The following is a 21,204-nucleotide window of genomic DNA, read 5'->3' on the forward strand; positions in this document are numbered from 1 at the left end:
GTTTGCCAGCGTCCATGAGAGAAGCCATAATAGTGGTAATTCCTAAGGAAGGTGAGGATCCGAGGCAACCTGAATCATACCGGCCAATTTCTCTGCTAACTGTGGATGTCAAGCTCCTGGCCAAGGTGTTGGCGACTCGTTTGACTAGTGTCATCTCCAAACTAGTGCACCCAGATCAGTCTGGCTTTATGCCTGATAGATCCACAGCGGTCAACCTGCGGAGGCTGTTTATGAATTTGCAGCTTAGGTCCGACAACTATGGCCAGAGAGTTATCGCATCCTTAGATGCCCATAAGGCATTTGACAGTGTGGAATGGGGATATCTCTGGCAGGTGTTGCAATGTATGGGGTTTGGTTCACAGTTTGTGTCCTGGATTCGGCTGTTGTACTCACAGCCGGTGGCTAGAGTTAAGAGTGAATGGGGAGCTATCTCAGACTATACATCTAGCTAGAGGGATGAGGCAGGGGTGTCCGCTCTCTCCTCTTTTGTTTGCCCTGGCTGTGGAACCGTTGGCCGCCAAAATTCAGCAGTCTGATGAGGTGTCTGGGTTTAAATTTGGGATGATTGAAGAGAAGGTAGCGCTATACGCAGACGATATTCTACTGTTTCTGGCTGACCCGGCCGATTCCTTGGGGGGTGCTGTTAGGCTTATTGAAAGATTTGGCTCTTTGTCGGGACTGACGATAAATTGGAGTAAGTCGATTCTGTTTAAAGTCGATGATATGGGGGAGGATGGGAGTGAGCTTCCTGCGGATGGGCGACTTAAGGTTAAATACTTGGGGATATGGGCTCTATGCCTGTTACAGACTACGTACATAGAAATTTGACTCCGGTTTTAGGCGACCTTAAGGCAAAAGTAGATGCTTGGATTAAGTTGCACTTGTCAGTGGTGGGTAGGGTTAATCTTATTAAAATGACTTTGATGCCAAAAATACTATATAATCTCCATAACGCGCCAGTGTGGATACCGCGTGAAAAATTTAGACAGATTAACTCCATGTTCAGGAAAATGGTGTGGGGGAGACATTATCCACGTATCAGACTGGAGACGCTTCAGCGACCCAAGGAAGATGGGGGTTTGGCTCTGCCCAATCCTGAAGTTTATTTTCTTGCAGCCAGTGTCAGCACTTAAGGGGCTGGGCGCATGAGGGGTCGTCTAGTGCGGTACAGCAAATGATGGAAAGGGTGACGAAAAGAAGGCCAGTAGTACAGTGTCTAGAGGATGGATCCCTGGGGGCATTGGGGAAATTGTATCCAACTATATTTTTGATAGGTAAGCTGTGGGGTAGATTGAAACAAAATCGTGGCATCACGGGTCTAACCAGGTTCTCCCCGCTATGGCATAATAATAATTTACCTGAGTTTGTGGCATTAGGGGTATTACCAGAGTGGCAGGCCAAGGGAATTCAATATGTGTATCAAATACTTGAGCAGCGGAAGCTGAAATCCTTTTCTCAACTGCAGGCGGATTTTGATCTTGGGTCTTCGGGGGAATATCAGTATTTGAGGATGAGACACGCATTTGGAGCTCAGAATAGGGATGGATGCATTAGAATCCAAAGAGATATAGTGTTGGAATATCTGTGCGGGGAAGGGACTACTAGGGGGGTTATTCTCCACTCTTTATAAAGATTCACTGCATACATACCTTTTGGGATTTCCGATAAATGTGAGAACTAAATGGGAGAGGGATCTGGGCCCATTGGAAAATGAAGTTTGGGAGTCGGTGCTGGAATGAGTTCCAAGACTGTCACTGAGCGAACCGTATAGGCTGTCGCAGCTCTATATAGTGCACAGGGTCTACAAATCTCCGGAAGTATTATATAAAGCAGGTCTGCGTGCTGACTCTGATTGTCCAAGGTGTAAGTCTGCAGATGCTGGTATATTTCATATGATGTGGACGTGTCCGAGACTGGCTGCTTTTTGGTTGGTGGTTTTGAGTCGTATAGAAGGAACGTATAAATGCAAGGTGCCAAGGGATCCGTTGGTATGTTTGTTGGGATATGTGGATGAGATTGGAGTGGATAACACTCCGAAGATAGCAATTGCCAGATTGTTGTATATGGCCCGGAAGGTAATAGCGCGAAATTGGATTAAGGTTGAACCGCCTACAAGAAGAGAATTTCTCCAATATGTGAAGCAGGGTCTGACATTGGAAAAAGGGATCTATAAGAAAAGAGGGAAAATAGAAATGTTTGATAAACTGTGGTCTTTATGGCTAGAAATGGGATGAGGTAGATACGTGGGATGGGAGAGTCTAGGGCCTGACTTGGTAGGGACAGAATAAGAGGTCTGCGGTCCTACATGGGATGATATTCATTCAATATTATTGATGGTGGCGATATTGGAAGAGGTGGGCTGTCTTCTTGGGCGGGGGAGGGAAATGTTGGGAATGATGGGGATTGGTTAGGGGGGAAAGTTTGTATTGAAAATAAGAATATAATATGTAAATTGTGCTGATATTCTTAATAAAAATTTACTTGAATAATAAAAAAAAAAATTAGGACGGCCAATACAACAATTACCTTTCCTTCCGGCACATTCAATGTCAAAACTGAGAACTCGAAGAGGTGCAATCTTCTGCCACTCTCCTTCGGCGGGATGAATGATGAGATCCGACCAACTGATATCAACCTCTAGTTGGGCGAGAGATATCTGCACGGAGAACAAACCCAGGTTAGAGTACCGGACCACGAGAGAAAAAAAAACACTGTGTCCAAGCAAATACCCTCCGCTCACCTTCTTGGGGTCTTCCTTACTGACATCCATTCCTTGATTTCCCTTCCGTATACGATATTTACCGGCTGGAAGCTCAATCCAATTACATCCAACAATATCATTGTCGACCATGAACCTGAAAGTCAAAATGTGCAATAATGAAGATTATGAAATAAAATTTGCCTTTAGTAATGGGAAAAAAACTTGCATTAAAGGAGTTATCCAGGCATATAAAATCGATGATCTGTGGGTAGTCCTACGCCTCCACCAGGATTCAGTGAGCGGAGCACAACAGCGAAGATCTCTATATTGAGCATCACCCATTGGGATAAAGTTTTCTTAAAAAATTTTTTTTTAATATAAACTTTTCTAAAGTGAGAATAGGAGTTATTGTTCTTTTTGCTTAAGACATTGAAAGAATATTGCTAAGAAACTACAAACATCTTCCATTAGGGGGTCCGACCATTATGCCACATGCAACAGAAAATCCCATTTGTAAACATACGAGACTGTCGCAGGTAGGAACGTGACCCCATAGGAAATGATTACATCCAGTTTTGCTGCGTTTCAGTGTAACGCGATACACGCCGTACTATAACCTATAAAATGCACAGAATACCTGATCTCAAAGTCAATGTTGGCCTCATAAGCACTGAAAGAGCCGAACCGTATTCCTTGCTCCAAGAGGCGCTTGGCAGGTGCAATAAGGCGGGGAAAGGCCATGGTGATCTTAAGAAAGGGAGAAATCTTCTTCCCATGATATCCGTACATATCTACGGGGAAAGATATGTCAATGTTACTCATCAATACATGTGACAAATAGTTAAAACGAGATGTTTGACAATTACAAATCTCTTATTAATAATTGTGCGCAACGCCCTGTAGTGTGAAATATACAGAATGCAGCATTTCTGGTCATACATTTACAGACGGACAATGCTCACAGTGACACTCTTGAGAACTTTTTACTTATTATCTGAAACCTTTTAAATCAGAAACAGTTCTGTTTCTCTATGTTTTTGCAAAAAAACATGAAGGTTTATTTAACCTCTGTATCGAATCCTTGTGGCTTTTATATTCAGGGTTTATGGCCCATCGTTTGATGTTTGCCTGGTATCTATTTCAGCTTATCTTGAAAGCTGGCCACTGGACTGGCAGGGTGAAACCAGAGTTACACAGTGTAAATCACAATATAAGGCCAGAGAAACATGACTAAGATAGAAGCAGAATGTTGGGTACCTGTACATGTACAGTGTTGTGATCCCTGCATAAGTGGGGATGCCCGTGCAGTGTTGTGAATTTCCCAGGGGTTCTCTGTCTTGGTGCATGCTTCTGATATTCCAGACGGTTGAGGTTTAAAAGCCCCTTGGTGATGATGTGAGTATATGTAGTTAATCTTTATATGTAATTAATCATTTTATGCATTTAATCTTTATGTGTACTTAACCTTTGTATGTTAATATATACACAAGTGTATGCAATCATATTATTCCTTTAATTTTGTACTTTAAAATAAAATTGCGTTATATCACAAGTAGTAGCCTTCTTTAAAGCCATATCCGAACCTTAGTGTTAATAACGTAGCAATACACGCCCCCAGGCTCCTTATCAGGAGTGGCACGGATTGCCCCCCAAGCTCCTTATCAAGAGTGGCACGCACCACCCCCCCAGGCGCCTTATCAGGAGTGGCACGCACCACCCTCCCAGACTCCTTATCAGGAGTGGCACGCACCACCCTCCCAGGCTCCTTATCAGGAGTGGCATGCACCACCGCCCAGGCTCCTTATCAGGAGTGGCATGCACCACCCCCCAGGCTCCTTATCAGGAGTGACATGCACCACCCCCCAGGCTCCTCATCAGGAGTGGCACGCACCACCCCCCAGGCTCCGTATCTGGAGTGGCACGCACCACCCCCCAGGCTCCTTATCAGGAGTGGCACGCACCACCCCCCAGGCTCCTTATCTGGAGTGGCACGCACCACCCCCCAGGCTCCTTATCAGGAGTGGCACGCACCATCCCCCCAGGCTCCTTATCAAGAGTGGCACGGATTGCTCCCCAAGCTCCTTATCAGGAGTGGCATGCACCCCCCCCCCCCAGGCGCCTTATCAGGAGTGGCACGCACCACCCCCCAGGCTCCTTATCGGGAGTGGGATGCACCCCCCCCAGGCGCCTTATCAGGAGTGGAACGCACCGCTCAGGCTCCTTATCAGGAGTGACATGCACCACCCCCAGGCTCCTCATCAGGAGTGACATGCACCACCCCCAGGCTCCTCATCAGGAGTGGCACGCACCCCCCCCCCCCCAGGCTCCTTATCAGGAGTGGCACGCACCACCTCCCAGGCTCCTTATCAGGAGTGGCACGCACCACCCCCCCAGGCTCCTTATCAGAAGTGGCATGCACCACCCCCCCAGGCGCCTTATCAGGAGTGGCACGCACCCCCCCCCCCCAGGCTCCTTATCAGGAGTGGCACGTACCACCTCCCAGGCTCCTTATCAGGAGTGGCACGCACCACCCTCCCAGGCTCCTTATCAGGAGTGGCATGCACCACCCCCCCCGGCGCCTTATCAGGAGTGGCACACACCACCTCCCAGGCTCCTTATCAGGAGTGGCACGCACCATCCCCCCAGGCTCCTTATCAAGAGTGGCACGGATTGCTCCCCAAGCTCCTTATCAGGAGTGGCATGACCCCCCCCCCCCCAGGCGCCTTATCAGGAGTGGCACGCACCACCCCCCAGGCTCATCGGGAGTGGGATGCACCACCCCCCGGGCGCCTTATCAGGAGTGGAACGAACCGCTCAGGCTCCTTATCAGGAGTGACATGCACCACCCCCAGGCTCCTCATCAGGAGTAGCACGCACCACCCTCCCAGGCTCCTTATCAGGAGTGGCATGCACACCCCCCCCCCCCCCAGGCGCCTTATCAGGAGTGGCACGCACCACCTCCCAGGCTCCTTATCAGGAGTGGCACGCACCACCTCCCAGGCTCCTTATCAGGAGTGGCACGCACCCCCCCCCCAGGCTCCTTATCAGGAGTGGCACGCACCCCCCCCCCCCCGGGCTCCTTATCAGGAGTGGCACGCACCACCCCCCCCAGGTTCCTTATCAGGAGTGGCATGCACCACCCCCCCAGGCGCCTTATCAGGAGTGGCACGCACCACCTCCCAGGCTCCTTATCAGGAGCAGCACGCACCACCCTCCCAGGCCCCTTATAAGGAGTGGCACGCACCCCCCCCCCAGGCGCCTTATCAGGAGTGGCACGCACCACCTCCCAGGCTCCTTATCAGGATTGGCACGCATCACCCTCCCAGGCTCCTTAGGAGGAGTGGCATGCACCGCCAAGGCTCCTTATCAGGAGTGGCACGCACCACCTCCCAGGCTCCTTATCAAGAGTGGCACGCACCACCCTCCCAGGCTCCTTATCAGGAGTGGCATGCACCACCCCCCCAGGCGCCTTATCAGGAGTGGCACGCACCACCTCCCAGGCTCCTTATCAGGAGTGGCACGCACCACCTCCCAGGCTCCTTATCAGGAGTGGCACGCACCCCCCCCCAGGCTCCTTATCTGGAGTGGCACGCACCACCCCCCAGGCTCCTTATCAGGAGTGGCACGCACCATCCCCTCAGGCTCCTTATCAAGAGTGGCACGGATTGCTCCCCAAGCTCCTTATCAGGAGTGGCATGCACCCCCCCCCCCCAGGCGCCTTATCAGGAGTGGCACGCACCACCCCCCAGGCTCCTTATCGGGAGAGGGTTGCACCCCCCCAGGCGCCTTATCAGGAGTGGAACGCAGCGCTCAGGCTCCTTATCAGGAGTGACATGCACCACCCCCAGGCTCCTCATCAGGAGTGGCACGCACCCCCCCCCCCCAGGCTCCTTATCAGGAGTGGCACGCACCACCTCCCGGGCTCCTTATCAGGAGTGGCGCGCACCCCCCCCCCCCCCCCCGCCTTATCAGGAGTGGCACGCACCACCTCCCAGGCTCCTTATCAGGAGTGGCACGCACCACTCTCCCAGGCTCCTTATCAGGAGTGGCACGCACCACCCCCCCAGGCTCCTTATCAGGAGTGGCATGTACCACCCCCCCAGGCGCCTTATCAGGAGTGGCACGCACAACCTCCCAGGCTCCTTATCAGGAGTGGCACGCAGCCCCCCCCAGGCGCCTTATCAGGAGTGGCACGCACCACCTCCCAGGCTCCTTATCAGGATTGGCACGCACCACCCTCCCAGGCTCCTTATCAGGAGTGGCATGCACCACCCAGGCTCCTTATCTGGAGTGACATGCACCACCCCCCAGGCTCCTTATCTGGAGTGACATGCACCACCCCCCAGGCTCCTTATCTGGAATGGCACGCACCGCCCCCCAGGCTCCTTATCTGGAATGGCACGCACCGCCCCCAGGCTCCTTATCAGAACCGGCGCGCACCGCCCCCCAGGCACCCTACGAGGAGCACCGCACCCTATGAAGAACGGCACGCACCGGCCCCCAGGCTCCTTATCAGGAGTGGCATGCACCACCCAGGCTCCTTATCTGGAGTGACATGCACCACCCCCCAGGCTCCTTATCTGGAGTGACATGCACCACCCCCCAGGCTCCTTATCTGGAATGGCACGCACCGCCCCCAGGCTCCTTATCAGAACCGGCGCGCACCGCCCCCCAGGCACCCTACGAGGAGCACCGCACCCTATGAAGAACGGCACGCACCGGCCCCCAGGCACTCTATGAAGAACGGCACACACCGCCCCCCAGGCTCCTTATCAGGAGCAGCAGAGACCTCCCCCAGGCATCTTATCAGGAGCAGCAGAGACCTCCTCCCATGCACCTTATCAGGAGAGGCAGAGACCTACCCCCAGGCATCTTATCAGGAGCAGCACGCACCGCCCCCCAGGCACCCAAGAACTACAAGTCCTAGAGAGTGGACCCCAGCGATCAGAGTGCTGACATGTCCTAATACACTTAAGGACATAGGGTAATCAGGGATATCGGCTTTGTCTCCTACCAAAGATAAAATAAAGAGTAAAGACGTGGTGAGGACAGCAGGTAATCTAATTGGTCAGGTACAACAGAACACGTCCCCCCAGCAGTCATGAAGAGCCGTTAGGAATTTTTTTTATCCCCCAATTTCAGGATGAGAAAGACGTAATCACTCACTCTCTTTCTTAAGGATGTCAACGGCCAGAACTGCCTGCGAGAGGTTGTCCTTGTTGGATCGCATGTCCTTGATCACGACATTGTTCAGCTCCTTCTTGAAGTCGCTCAGTGACTCTTCTTTGAAGCCTGAAAGACCAATCCGATACAATGATGGCACCATATCGGACAGAGAGGGAAAAGTAGACAGTCGGCATTGGTCTGCTCTCCACGATGCCTCAGTGTCCCCCATCATCCACACCCTGATCTTTCCATGCCGCTTGTGCCACAAGTCAAGAGTTACACACTTACACTACGGCCATGTTTACTGCACATGTAGTACTGTCGGATCGCCGCGCAAAAAAAGAAGCCCACACACAAGGGAAAAATAAAATCGCTACAGGTCCAGAAAAAAAAGCAACAAAGCAAATTATTATTTTTACATACTGATCCATGATCTTTTTAGACAAATAAAAATAAATAATGCAAGTTTGGCGTTGCACGGATAGGGGGCTCTCCACCGATAGGGGGCTCTACACGGATAGGGGGCTCTACACGGATAGGGGGCTTTACACGGATAGGGGGCTTAACATGGATAGGGGGATTTACATGGATAGGGGGATTTACGTGGATAGGGGGATTTACGTGGAAAGTACAATCCCTTTAATTATGGATGAGTTTTGTTGATGCATGTGAATGGAGTCTTATAAAATCTTGTCTTTACCTGTGAGCTTTATATACTGTATTTTTCGGACTACAAGACGCACTTTTTCCCCCCCAAAAAAAGGGGGGAAAATGGGGGGGGTGTCTAATAGTCGCAATGCAGGCTTACCGGAGGTGCGGTGGCAGAGGTGTGGCGGCAGACGTGCGGGGATGAGGAGGCGCAGTGAGCGGGGTCCCTTTCCCCGGTGAGGTGATGCAGCAGCCCGGTAAGCAGCAGAGCCGGGTGAATCCTGTTGTTAGCGGTGGTGGCGGCCATCTTCCGAAGGCCGCGCGTGCGCAGATGGAGCGCTCTGCTTCCCGGGGCTTCAGGAAAATGGCCGCGGGATGCCGCGCGTGCGCAGATGGGGATTGCGGCAGCCATTTTCCTGAAGTTCTTGGCCGCACGCGCGGCCTCCGGAAGATGGCTGCCACCACCGCTAACAACAGTATTCACCCGGCTCTGCTGCTTACCGGGCTGCTGCATCACCTCACCGGGGAAAGGGACCCCTCTGACGCCATACCTCTCACTGCGCCTCCTCATCCCAGCACCTCCTCATCCCAGCACCTCCTCATCCCAGCACCTCCTCATCCCAGCACCTCCTCATCCCAGCACCTTTGCCGGTAACCACTGCTGCAACCCTCCCATGGACACCAGGCTGTGGCGTCGCCCACCTAAGCAGGAAGGGACCCTGCTCAGGTGCACGCCGTACCGCATCACCCCACCTCTGCCGACACCATGCCTCCTGTGACCCTGCTCTGCCACCGCCAGCCCTCAGGTAAGATACTGTAAATTCGGACAATAAGACGGACCCCCATCTTATAAAAAAATCTTTTTTTCTGCAATTTTCACCCCAAATTTGGGGTGCACCTTATGGTCTGGTGCGTCTTATAGTCCGAAAAATACGGTACATACATTACAGTAAAAACTAGACAAAAAAAATGCAACAAATGCAATGAATCTGCCTAAAAGCTTAATACATAACCCCTAATATCTATATATATAAGAGGCATCGTGATTACTCGCTAATCCCGCCCCCTGCACAGTAGCTCCGCCCCCCGGTACATCACCACACATAATCCTGCCCCCCACCCCATTACCACACACAATCCCAACCCCACCGCATTACCACACACAATCCGCACATCACCACACACAATCCCAACCCCCACAAATCCCACCCCCCACATCACCACACATAATCCCGCCCCCCCACCACATCACCACACATAATCCCGCCCCTTCAACACATCACCACACATAATCCCGCCCCCCCAACACATCACCACAAAATCTCGCCCCCCCAACAATCACCACATAATCCCGCCCCTTCAACCCATTACCACGCATAATCCCGCCCCCACCACATTACCACACATAATCCCGCCCAACACATTACCACACATAATCCTGCACCCCACCACATCACCACACATAATCCCGCCCCCCCACCACATTACCACACATAATCCCGCCCCCCCACCACATTACCACACATAGTCCCGCCCAACACATTACCACACATAATCCTGCACCCCACCACATCACCACATAATCCCGCCCCCCCACCACATTACCACACATAATCCCGCCCCCCCACATCACCACACATAATCCCACCACCCCACCACATTACCACACATAATCCCGCCACCCCACCACATTACCACACATAATCCCGCCACCCCGCCACATTACCACACATAATCCTGCCCCCACCACATTACCACACATAATCCCGCCCCCCCCACATTACCACACATAATCCCGCCCCCACATTACCACACATAATCCCGCCCCCCCCACATTACCACACATAATCCCGCCCTCCCCACATTACCACACATAATCCCGCCCTCCACCACATTACTACAGATAAAAATTCCGCCCCACCACCACATTACCAAACATAATCCCGCCCCCCACCACATTACCACACATAAGCCCACCTCTTCAAAACATCACCACACATAATCCCGCCCCCCCACATTACCACACATAATCACGCCCCCCCCACATTACCACACATAATCCCGCCCCCCACATCACCACACATAATCCTGCCCCCAACACATCACCACACAATCTCGCCCCCAACACATCACCACACATAATCCCGCCCCCCCTCCCCATTACCACACATAATCCCGCCCCCCCACCCCATTACCACACATAATCCCGCCCCCCCACCCCATTACCACACATAATCCCGCCCCCCCACCCCATTACTACACACAATCTCGCCCCCACCACATTACCACAGATAATTCTGTCCCCCCCACATTACCACGCATAATCCCGCCCCCCACCACATTAACACACATAATACCGCCCCCCCACATTACCACACATAATCCCGCCCCCCACATTACTATAGATAATCCCGCACCCCCACATTACCACACATAATCCCACCACCACATTACCATAGATAATCCCGCCCCCCACCACATTACCACATATAATCCCGCCCCCACCACATTATCACACATAATCCCGCCCCTCCACCACACATAATCCCGCCACCCCACCACATTACTACACATAATCCCGCCCCCCACCACATTACCACAGATAATCCCGCCCCCCACCACATTACCACACATAATGCCGCCCCCCACCACATTACCACACATAAAAATAATCCCGCCCCCCACCACCCATAATCCCGCCCACCACCACCCATAATCCCACCCCCACCACATTACTACACATAATCCCGCCCCCCCACCCCATTACCACACATAATCCCGCCCCCCCACCCCATTACCACACATAATCCCACCCCATTACCACACAAAATCCCGCCCCCCACCACACAATCCCGCCACCCCACCATATTACTACACATAATCCCGCCCCCCACATTACCACACATAATCTCGCCCCCCCACCACATTACCACACATTATCCCACCCCCCACCACATTACCACAGATAATCCCGCCCCCCCACATTACCACACATAATCTCGCCCCCCCACCACATTACCACACATTATCCCACCCCCCACCACATTACCACAGATAATCCCGCCCCCCCCACATTATCACACATAATCCCGCCCCAACCACATTACCACACATAATCCAGCCCCCACATTACCAGATAATCCCGCCCCCACATTACCAGATAATCCCGCCCCTCCACATTACCACACATAATCCCACCCCCCCACCACATTACTACAGATAATCCCGCCCACCACATTACCACATAATCCCCCCCACCACATCACCACACATAATCCCGCCCCCCCTCCCCATTACCACACATAATCCCGCCCCCCCACCCCATTACCACACATAATCCCGCCCCCCCACCCCATTACCACACATAATCCCGCCCCCCCACCCCATTACTACACACAATCTCGCCCCCACCACATTACCACAGATAATTCTGTCCCCCCCACATTACCACGCATAATCCCGCCCCCCACCACATTAACACACATAATACCGCCCCCCCACATTACCACACATAATCCCGCCCCCCACATTACTATAGATAATCCCGCACCCCCACATTACCACACATAATCCCACCACCACATTACCATAGATAATCCCGCCCCCCACCACATTACCACATATAATCCCGCCCCCACCACATTATCACACATAATCCCGCCCCTCCACCACACATAATCCCGCCACCCCACCACATTACTACACATAATCCCGCCCCCCACCACATTACCACAGATAATCCCGCCCCCCACCACATTACCACACATAATGCCGCCCCCCACCACATTACCACACATAAAAATAATCCCGCCCCCCACCACCCATAATCCCGCCCACCACCACCCATAATCCCACCCCCACCACATTACTACACATAATCCCGCCCCCCCACCCCATTACCACACATAATCCCGCCCCCCCACCCCATTACCACACATAATCCCACCCCATTACCACACAAAATCCCGCCCCCCACCACACAATCCCGCCACCCCACCATATTACTACACATAATCCCGCCCCCCACATTACCACACATAATCTCGCCCCCCCACCACATTACCACACATTATCCCACCCCCCACCACATTACCACAGATAATCCCGCCCCCCCACATTACCACACATAATCTCGCCCCCCCACCACATTACCACACATTATCCCACCCCCCACCACATTACCACAGATAATCCCGCCCCCCCACATTATCACACATAATCCCGCCCCAACCACATTACCACACATAATCCAGCCCCCACATTACCAGATAATCCCGCCCCCACATTACCAGATAATCCCGCCCCTCCACATTACCACACATAATCCCACCCCCCCACCACATTACTACAGATAATCCCGCCCACCACATTACCACATAATCCCCCCCACCACATTACCACACATAATCCCGCCCCCACCACATTACTACACATAATCCCGCCCCCACCACATTACCACACATAATCCCGCCCCCACCACATTACCACACATAATCCCGCCCCCACCACATTACCACACATAATCCCGCCCCCCACCACATTACCACACATAATCCCGCCCCCACCACATTACCACAGATAATCCCGCCCCCCCACCACATTGCCACACAATTCCGCCCCCCACATTACCACACATAATCCCGCCCCCCCACCACATTACCACACAATCCCGCCCCCCCACCACATTACCACACAATCCCGCCCTCCACATTACTACACATAATCCCACCCCCCACCACATTGCCACAGATAATCCCACCACATTACCACATAATCCCTCCCCCCACATTACCAAACATAATCCCGCCCCCCCACCACATTACCACACATAATCCTGCCCCCCCACCACATTACTACAGATAATCCCGCCCACCACATTACCACACATAATCCGCCCCCCCACCACATTACCACACATAATCCCACCCCCCACCACATTACCACACATAATCCCGCCCCCACATTACTACAGATAATCCTGCCCTCCACATTACCACACATAATCCCGCCACACACATTACCACACATAATCCCACCCCCCACATTACCACACAAAATCCCACCCCCCACATTACCACACAAAATCCCACCCCCCACCACATTGCCACACATAGTCCCGCCCCCCACATTACTACAGATAATCCAGCCCCCCACATTACCACACATAATCTAGCCCCCCACTTTACCAGACATAATCCCGCCCCCGACCACATCACCACACATAATCCAGGCCCCCCACCACATTACCACACATAATCCCGCCCCCCACATCACCAAACATAATCCCGCTTGCCCGCCCACATCACCACACTTAATCCTGCCGCCCCACCACATCACCACATAATCCCACGCCCCCAACACATAATCCCGCCCCCCAACACATCACCACACAATCCCGCCCCCCACATCACCACACATAATACCGCCTCCCCACATCACCACACATAATCCCGCCCCCCCACATCACCACACATAATCCTGCCCCCCCACATCACCACACATAATCCCGCCCCCCACCACATCACCACACATAATCCCGCCCCCAACACATCACCACACCATTGTTATTAACTTCATTTTAAGTTAATTTACCACCTGTGTAAGCGCTATTGAATGTTGTCATTATTTACTTTAGTTTAATCACCAGCAGCGTTAATTAGATAGCAGTGAGCGTGCCGAGCGTTAGCTGGCTGGAGACATCTAGTTTATTTATAAAAATGAGAGCCATCTGGGCACATACCTGGCTGCAAAGGCACATAGAAGTACGGGGCAAAGCCGTGAATATGGCAGCATATGCTGTTCCCATCCGCGGTGATTCCAAACATCCGGATGATGGGTACCGGTCCCTGAGTAGCACCGGGCATCCCAGGAATATGTGACCCTGTAAGACATCATTGGTTAAAGAGCAGGAGACAGATCTCACAATCACTTTTAGGCTACGTTCACACGACAGTCTTGAGTCCGAGTGCTCTCGTGGACTAAAAGTGACATCACGCAGACAGCGCTAAGAACAATGTTATTCAATAGGGCTGTTCACTAAAAACATTATACTGAGGCTACGCTGTCAGCCAAGTGGAGAATACCGCCATCGTGTAATAGAACATGTTCTGCTCTTTTTCTTCACTGATCCTGCTTGATTACTTGAAAAAAAAATCTGTTTCCCCTATAGAGGTTCATAGATAAAGAGAGCGTGTCACCAAGTCCGAGGTGGCCAGGTTTTTCTCTTCTTGTATTCCAGCTGCTTCCCTGAGAAATAAATTTTTTTGCATATTTGCCACATAAGATTTTTTTAATTTAGTGTTGCTTTTTATGTTCTTTTCAAGAGGGCGTGGCTCAATGTGTAATGCAGAGTAGCTTAAAGACCTGCCCCTGAGGATCCTGCAGACAATCCTTTGACAAGCAGAGAAAGTAGGTAAATGCGTGGGGAGATTTCTTTAACATTTTTTTACATATTTGAACTCCAACTTTTCTACATGCACCACCAAGCTTAACTTGATGAGGTATGCTCCAAACTAAATATTGATTCAGACTATTGTTAGCAAGTTGGTGCAGTTTTTTCCGTTTTCTTATATTTGGCATGTATGTATGTATGTATGTATGTATGTATGTATGTATGTACGTACGTACGTACGTATGTATATATAAACACACACATACATATATATACACATACCAAACATATATAATAAATGTCTCGGGTAACACCACCCTTTTAGAGGTGGTTTAGTTTATTCGGGCACAGTGAAAAATGGCGATGGCTGGACGATGCCTACAGCGAAGCATCGCGGTGGCTCATGATGCCTACAGCGAAGCATCGCGGTGGCTCGTGATACCTACAGCGAAGCATCGTGGTGGCTCGTGATGCCTACAGCGAAGCATCGCGGTGGCTCGTGATGCCTACAGCGAAGCATCGCGGTGGCTCGTGGTGCCTACAGCGAAGCATCGTGGTGGCTCGTGATGCCTACAGTGAAGAATCGCGTTGGCTCGTGATGCCTACAGAGAAGCATCGCGGTGGCTCATGATGCCTACAGTGAAGCATCGCGGTGGCTTGTGATGCCTACAGTGAAGCATCGCGGTGGCTTGTGATGCCTACAGTGAAGCATCGCGGTGGCTTCTGATGCCTACAGTGAAGCATCGCGGTGGCTTGTGATGCCTACAGTGAAGCATCGCGGTGGCTTGTGATGCCTACAGTGAAGCATCGCGGTGGCTTGTGATGCCTACAGTGAAGCATGGTGGAGGCTCTGTGATGCCTACAGTGAAGAAAGGTTGAGGCTCCTTGATGTCTACAGTGAAGCATGAAGAGGCTTGGTGATGCTCTAGGGTTGCTTTGCTTTTCTGACACTGGAAACCTGCACCATGTGGTGGAGGGCAAGATGTAATCAATGAAGCATCAGGAAATCCTTGAAGAAAACTTCAAGCCTTCTGGGAGGAAACTAAAGCTTAGGCGTCATTGGACCTTTTAACAAACCAATGATCCCAATGTATGGTCTCAGAAATCCTGTGAGATTCTGGAGCGGACTTCAGTCGCCTGACTTGAACTCTATAAAAAAAATCTTTGGTAGGATTTGAAGAAGGCAGTCACAGCACAAAAGAACAAGGATATTTGTGATCTGGAGGGTACTGCCCATGAGGAATGGTCTAAGATTCCTCAGGGAGGCTGCCAGTAGATGGTGTCCGGGTATGTATCACAGCTACAGCAAGACATAATAGCACAAGACACTTGTCATGGAGAATCAATAACTCTCAAACGGGCATTTTGAGGAGAATTTGGAGAAACCACCTGTTATATTTGTTGTGGTGAGTAATTTACAATATGCTTTTGGACTGGTTAATTGCCAAAAGCAAAAAGTTTGTAAACTTTACTAACAGAATTTCCAACGGTAATTTTTACTGCACCTATATATGAAAACAGGTTCTGTAAACAGGACAACCCCTTTAACCATTTCTGGAAAAATATGTAACGGCCGCCATTACGCTTAGTTGACGGCGACTTAGCCCTGCTAACGTAGTCATTGACGTATCCAGTTATTCAGCAGATTTGTCTTTTATCATAGAAGGAAATGTGGATAACGCTTGATGGAGAGGTGACACCGGCCATATTGATAGGGTAATTGATTACATATCATAGCGTAAGATTAATGTGTGATTTACACATTCCCTCTGTGCTGACCGTCTGCTCCGGGCAGAAGATACTTGTGATTTATTGCTGGATCACGTTAATTGTAGTCATTGAGATACGAGACAATCGATCCACAAATGGGGAAATTTTTATTTTGCTTTTTTTTTTTCTCAAACTTGAAAGGCCTGACGTAAGAGGGAAAATTTATTCCAGGGGAATTTCTCACCTCACCAGCCACCTTCACAATCCTTCGCTCTCCGCGAATACGAGGGATAGAATAAATGATAACAGGCACAAGAAAAATGAACTCTGCTTCCTTATAGCAGCAATTATAAGAGATGTAATTTCAGGGACCTCACTTCCTTATTTGCACAGGCTGGAGATTGGCAACTACCAGCAAACACAAGACCTTCCACCCATCTGGCAGTGTCAAAGATTTTCGTATGCAGGATCCAACATCTGAGCCTCCACTGTTCTACTGTACCAACCTCAAACCACCAGCGCATCCTCTGGTGACCTAAAGCTAGCAATCAACTAGTGGTACGCCTGCGTAGGTTGTAGAACGAAGCGAAAAATTACGCCTCTCTTGTAGTAATCCGACATTCCAGCATTGAGAAATCGAACTTTGAAGTTACAGGTCTGGAAGTGCACAGGGAGAAGCTTGCCGTAACTCCAAGTGCAGTGACATGCCCCCAGTGCACTTCCAGGTTAATTTTCATGTGGCTTCAAAGCTTGGTTTCTCAGCGTGGTATAACGGAATACTACAAGAGAGGTGTCATTTTTATTGTTTTTCTCTGACCTATCCAGACAAACTACTTGTTTGATAAAATTGTTCTACCAGGGTTTTTTTTTTTTAAGTACCTTACCGACATCTGCCATATATATACGGTGCAAGTCAGGAGTGGATCTGTCCGATAATGGCTGTATGTCATAAGATCTGCATCCAATAGCTGCAAATGGAGTGGAGCAATGTTTGAGGCTGTTAACCTGTTAAATGCCACTGTCAATCACTCCTGCTGGATCCACTTTTGGCGTCAGACCACAAGGCATATAATTATCGATTCAACAACAAACTGAGACGTGGCGCTAATGCTTATATATAGCACATGATGCACAGAATCGTCGACTCACAGAGAATATAGTGCACAATTCCCAAATTAATTTTAAAAACTTCTGCTTTTTCTCTTATTTTCGCAGCATTCAGTGTTGTAGAATTCCATGGCATACGTCGGAGATCACACACTGCAGCCATGACCTAAACTAATATTAAATTTAAAGGGATTGTCCACCTATAAGGACATTTTTTTATTTTATTTTGGGCTTAAAAAAAAAAAAAAATTGGTTTGCATTAAAGGGAACCTGTCACCACATTTTTGGAAGATGGGATAAAAATAGCGTTAAATAGGGGCAGAGGTGGGCGTTACATTAGTGTGTGTGTTATGCGTTTATTACCCACCTAAGTTGCCGAAATAACTTTGCAAAGTCTCCGTTTTCGCCTGTCAATCAGGCTGGTCAGGTCGCATGGGCGTTGTCTTCCCCCAGATTTGGCGTAGTTTTCCGTTGGTGGCGTAGTGGTGTGCGCATGCCCAAAGTCCGGAATCCTCTTCCAGGGGATTTAAAATAGCGCGGTGTTCGTTATTGCATTGGTGATCGGTGGGCGCGGCCATCTTCCTTTGGCCGCGCGTGCGCAGAAGCGGCGCTCTGCTGGCCGCGGCTTCAGGAAAATGGCCGCCGCGATATCCATCTGCGCACGCGCGGCATCCCGCGGCCATTTTCCTGAAGCCGCGGCCAGCAGAGCGCCGCTTCTGCGCACGCGCGGCCAAAGGAAGATGGCCGCGCCCACCGATCACCAATGCAATAACGAACACCGCGCTATTTTAAATCCCCTGGAAGAGGATTCCGGACTTTGGGCATGCGCACACCACTACGCCACCAACGGAAAACTACGCCAAATCTGGGGGAAGACACCACGCCCATGTGACCTGACCAGCCTGATTGACAGGCGAAAACGGAGACTTTGCAAAGTTATTTCGGCAACTTAGGTGGGTAATAAACGCATAACACACACACTAATGTAACGCCCACCTCTGCCCCTATTTAACGCTATTTTTATCCCATCTTCCAAAAACGTGGTGACAGGTTCCCTTTAAGAATTTGACACCGTCTACCTCCTATAGCCTCTGCGTTGTGCCAGCTACTGCCGGCTGCAGAATGAGTGAGCAGAGAATCCGACAGTGAGCTTATTGTGACAGTTGAATGGGGGGAGTCCATAAAAACAGGATTTTTGGTTGCTTACCGTAAAATCTGTTTCTCAGAGCCTTCATTGGGGGACACAGGAACCATGGGTGTATGCTGCTGCCACTAGGAGGCTGACACTATGCAAATAAAAAAGTTAGCTCCTCCTCTGCAGTGTACACCCCACCGACAGGAAGTAGGATATTCAGTTAGTGAGAAAGCAGTAGGAGAAGCAACGTGTAAAAGAGAAAGAATAATATAATAATAATAATCTTTATTTATAAAGCGCCAACAAATTCCGCAGCGCTTTACAGTTTAACAGTTTCAAACACTCAAAGAGTGTTCAAAGTACTCGAACGTTAACAGTATAACACAATAAACAGAGCTGTTCAACTTGGGAGGGTGCTGTGTCCCCCAATGAAGGCTCCGAGAAACAGATTTTACGGTGAGCAACCAAAAACCCTGTTTTCTCTATCGCCTCTCAATGGGGGACACAGGAACCATGGAACGTCCCAAAGCAGTCCCTGGGGTGGGAAAAACAGACTTCCATCAGGTCAGAGGACTCACCACTGCCGCCTGCAGGATCCTTCTGCCCAGGCTGGCGTCCGCCGAAGCATAGGTACGGACCTTGTAAGATCTGGCGAACGTGTGGATGGAAGACCAGGTTGCAGCTTTGCAAAGCCGTAGGGCGGAAGCCCTGTGGCGTACCGCCCAGGAAGCGCCGACTGCCCGGGTAGAGTGAGCCTTTACCCAGGAGGGGGCACTCTATTCTTGACCCGGTAAGCCTCCAAAAAATTGCCGTTCTGATCCAGCGAGCAATAGTCGCCTTGGAAGCCGTCAGGCCTCTACGCGTGCCATCAGGGATGACGAAAAGAGAATCTGTCTTCCAGAAAGCGGCCGTTCTAGCCAGGGAGATCCTCACTGCCCTGAAGAGGTCCAGCTTGTTCAACGATCACTCCAGAGGATGAGTCGGAGCTGGACAAAAGGGAAGGTAGAACGATGTCCTCGTTGAGGTGGAAAACCACCTTGGGAAGGAAGGAAGGCGGAGGCCTGAGGACCACCTTGTCCTGGTGGATAACCCAGAAAGGAGGTCGGCAAAAAATGGCCGCCAGCTCGAAAACTTGGCGGATCGAATTGATGGCCACAAGAAAAGCCACCTTCCAAGTTAGAAACTGACAGGGAAAACTCCCTGAAAGGCTCAAAGGGGGGAACCCCTAAGAACGTCCAGCACAAGCTTTAAATCCCATGAATCCACAGGAGCCCTGTTCGGAGGGACAGTGTGGGCTACTCCTTGAAGGAAGGTCTTAATCTGTGGCTGAGATGATAACGTCTTCTGAAAGGGAAGGAGAGCGCAGAAACCTGGCCCTTTAGGGAACTAAGAGCGAATCCCGAATCCAGTCCTGCTTGAAGGAAAGCCAAAAGGGAAGGCAGGGAAAAGGACATAGGTGAAAAGCGGTTGGACTTGCACCAACGGAAGTAAGCCTTCCAGGTATGATAGTAGATACTGGAAGACGAAGGCTTCCTAGCTTGGATAATAGTGTGAACCATCTGGACAGAAAGGCCGGACGCTCTTAGAACTGCGGTCTCAACAGCCACGCCGTTAAACTGAGCGAACGAGAATTCGGGTGACAGATCGGACCCTGAGACAGCAGATCAGGTCTGTCTGGAAGTCACCAGGGGGTGTCCGCGAGAAGATTGACGATCTCGGCAAATCAAGATCTCCTGGGCCAATCCGGGGAGATCAGAATGATCGGCACCCCTTCTGCCTTGATCTTTTTCAACAGCTTGGAAAGCAAGGAAAGGGGTGGGAACAGATAGGGGAGCACGAACTGTGACCAAGGAATGGCCAGAGCTTCACCACTGCGAGAGGATCGCTGGACCTTGGGATGACCCGAGGGACCTTCCTGTTCAATCGGGACGCCGTGAGGTCCACTTCCGGAGTCCCCCATCGAAGAGAAATCCGATGGGAGACCTCCTGAAGTGAGGACCATTCCCCTGCCGCGAGGCCCCCGCGGCTGAGGAAGTCGGCGGCCTAAATGTCCACGCCGGGGACATGCACCGCGGATCTCACCAGGACCTTTGCCCAAAGGAGGATGCTGGAAACCTCGACCGAGGCCAGAGAACTCCGAGTCCACCCCTGGTGGTTGACATATGGCACTGTCTGTCTGGATTCGAATTGGCAGACTCCTGGGAATCCTTACCCAGTGAAGAAAAGACAGAAAGATTATCCGGAACTTGAGGACATTGATCGGCAGAAATGACTCCTACGCCGACCAACGACCCTGAAAAATCAGGTGACCAGGCCCCGCGCCTCAGCCGAGCAGGCTGGCGTCCG

General features: G+C 51.1%; 1 protein-coding gene across 2 annotated transcripts in view; it reads right to left on the reverse strand.

Moving 5' to 3' along the window:
* POLD1 (DNA polymerase delta 1, catalytic subunit) overlaps window positions 1-21,204 on the reverse strand; it is a 128,278-nt gene that overhangs the window by 92,841 nt on the left and 14,233 nt on the right. For both annotated transcript variants that reach the window (XM_077259682.1, XM_077259684.1), the window contains exons 4-8: window positions 14,256-14,396; window positions 7,868-7,993; window positions 3,339-3,492; window positions 2,741-2,855; window positions 2,527-2,656 (exon numbers count right to left, since the gene is read on the reverse strand). In XM_077259682.1, the coding sequence (XP_077115797.1) occupies window positions 2,527-2,656; window positions 2,741-2,855; window positions 3,339-3,492; window positions 7,868-7,993; window positions 14,256-14,396 (666 nt within the window). The remainder of the gene's footprint in view (window positions 1-2,526; window positions 2,657-2,740; window positions 2,856-3,338; window positions 3,493-7,867; window positions 7,994-14,255; window positions 14,397-21,204) is intronic.

This window comes from Ranitomeya variabilis, chromosome 4, assembly GCF_051348905.1.
Source record: "Ranitomeya variabilis isolate aRanVar5 chromosome 4, aRanVar5.hap1, whole genome shotgun sequence".
Lineage (NCBI taxonomy): Eukaryota > Metazoa > Chordata > Amphibia > Anura > Dendrobatidae > Ranitomeya > Ranitomeya variabilis.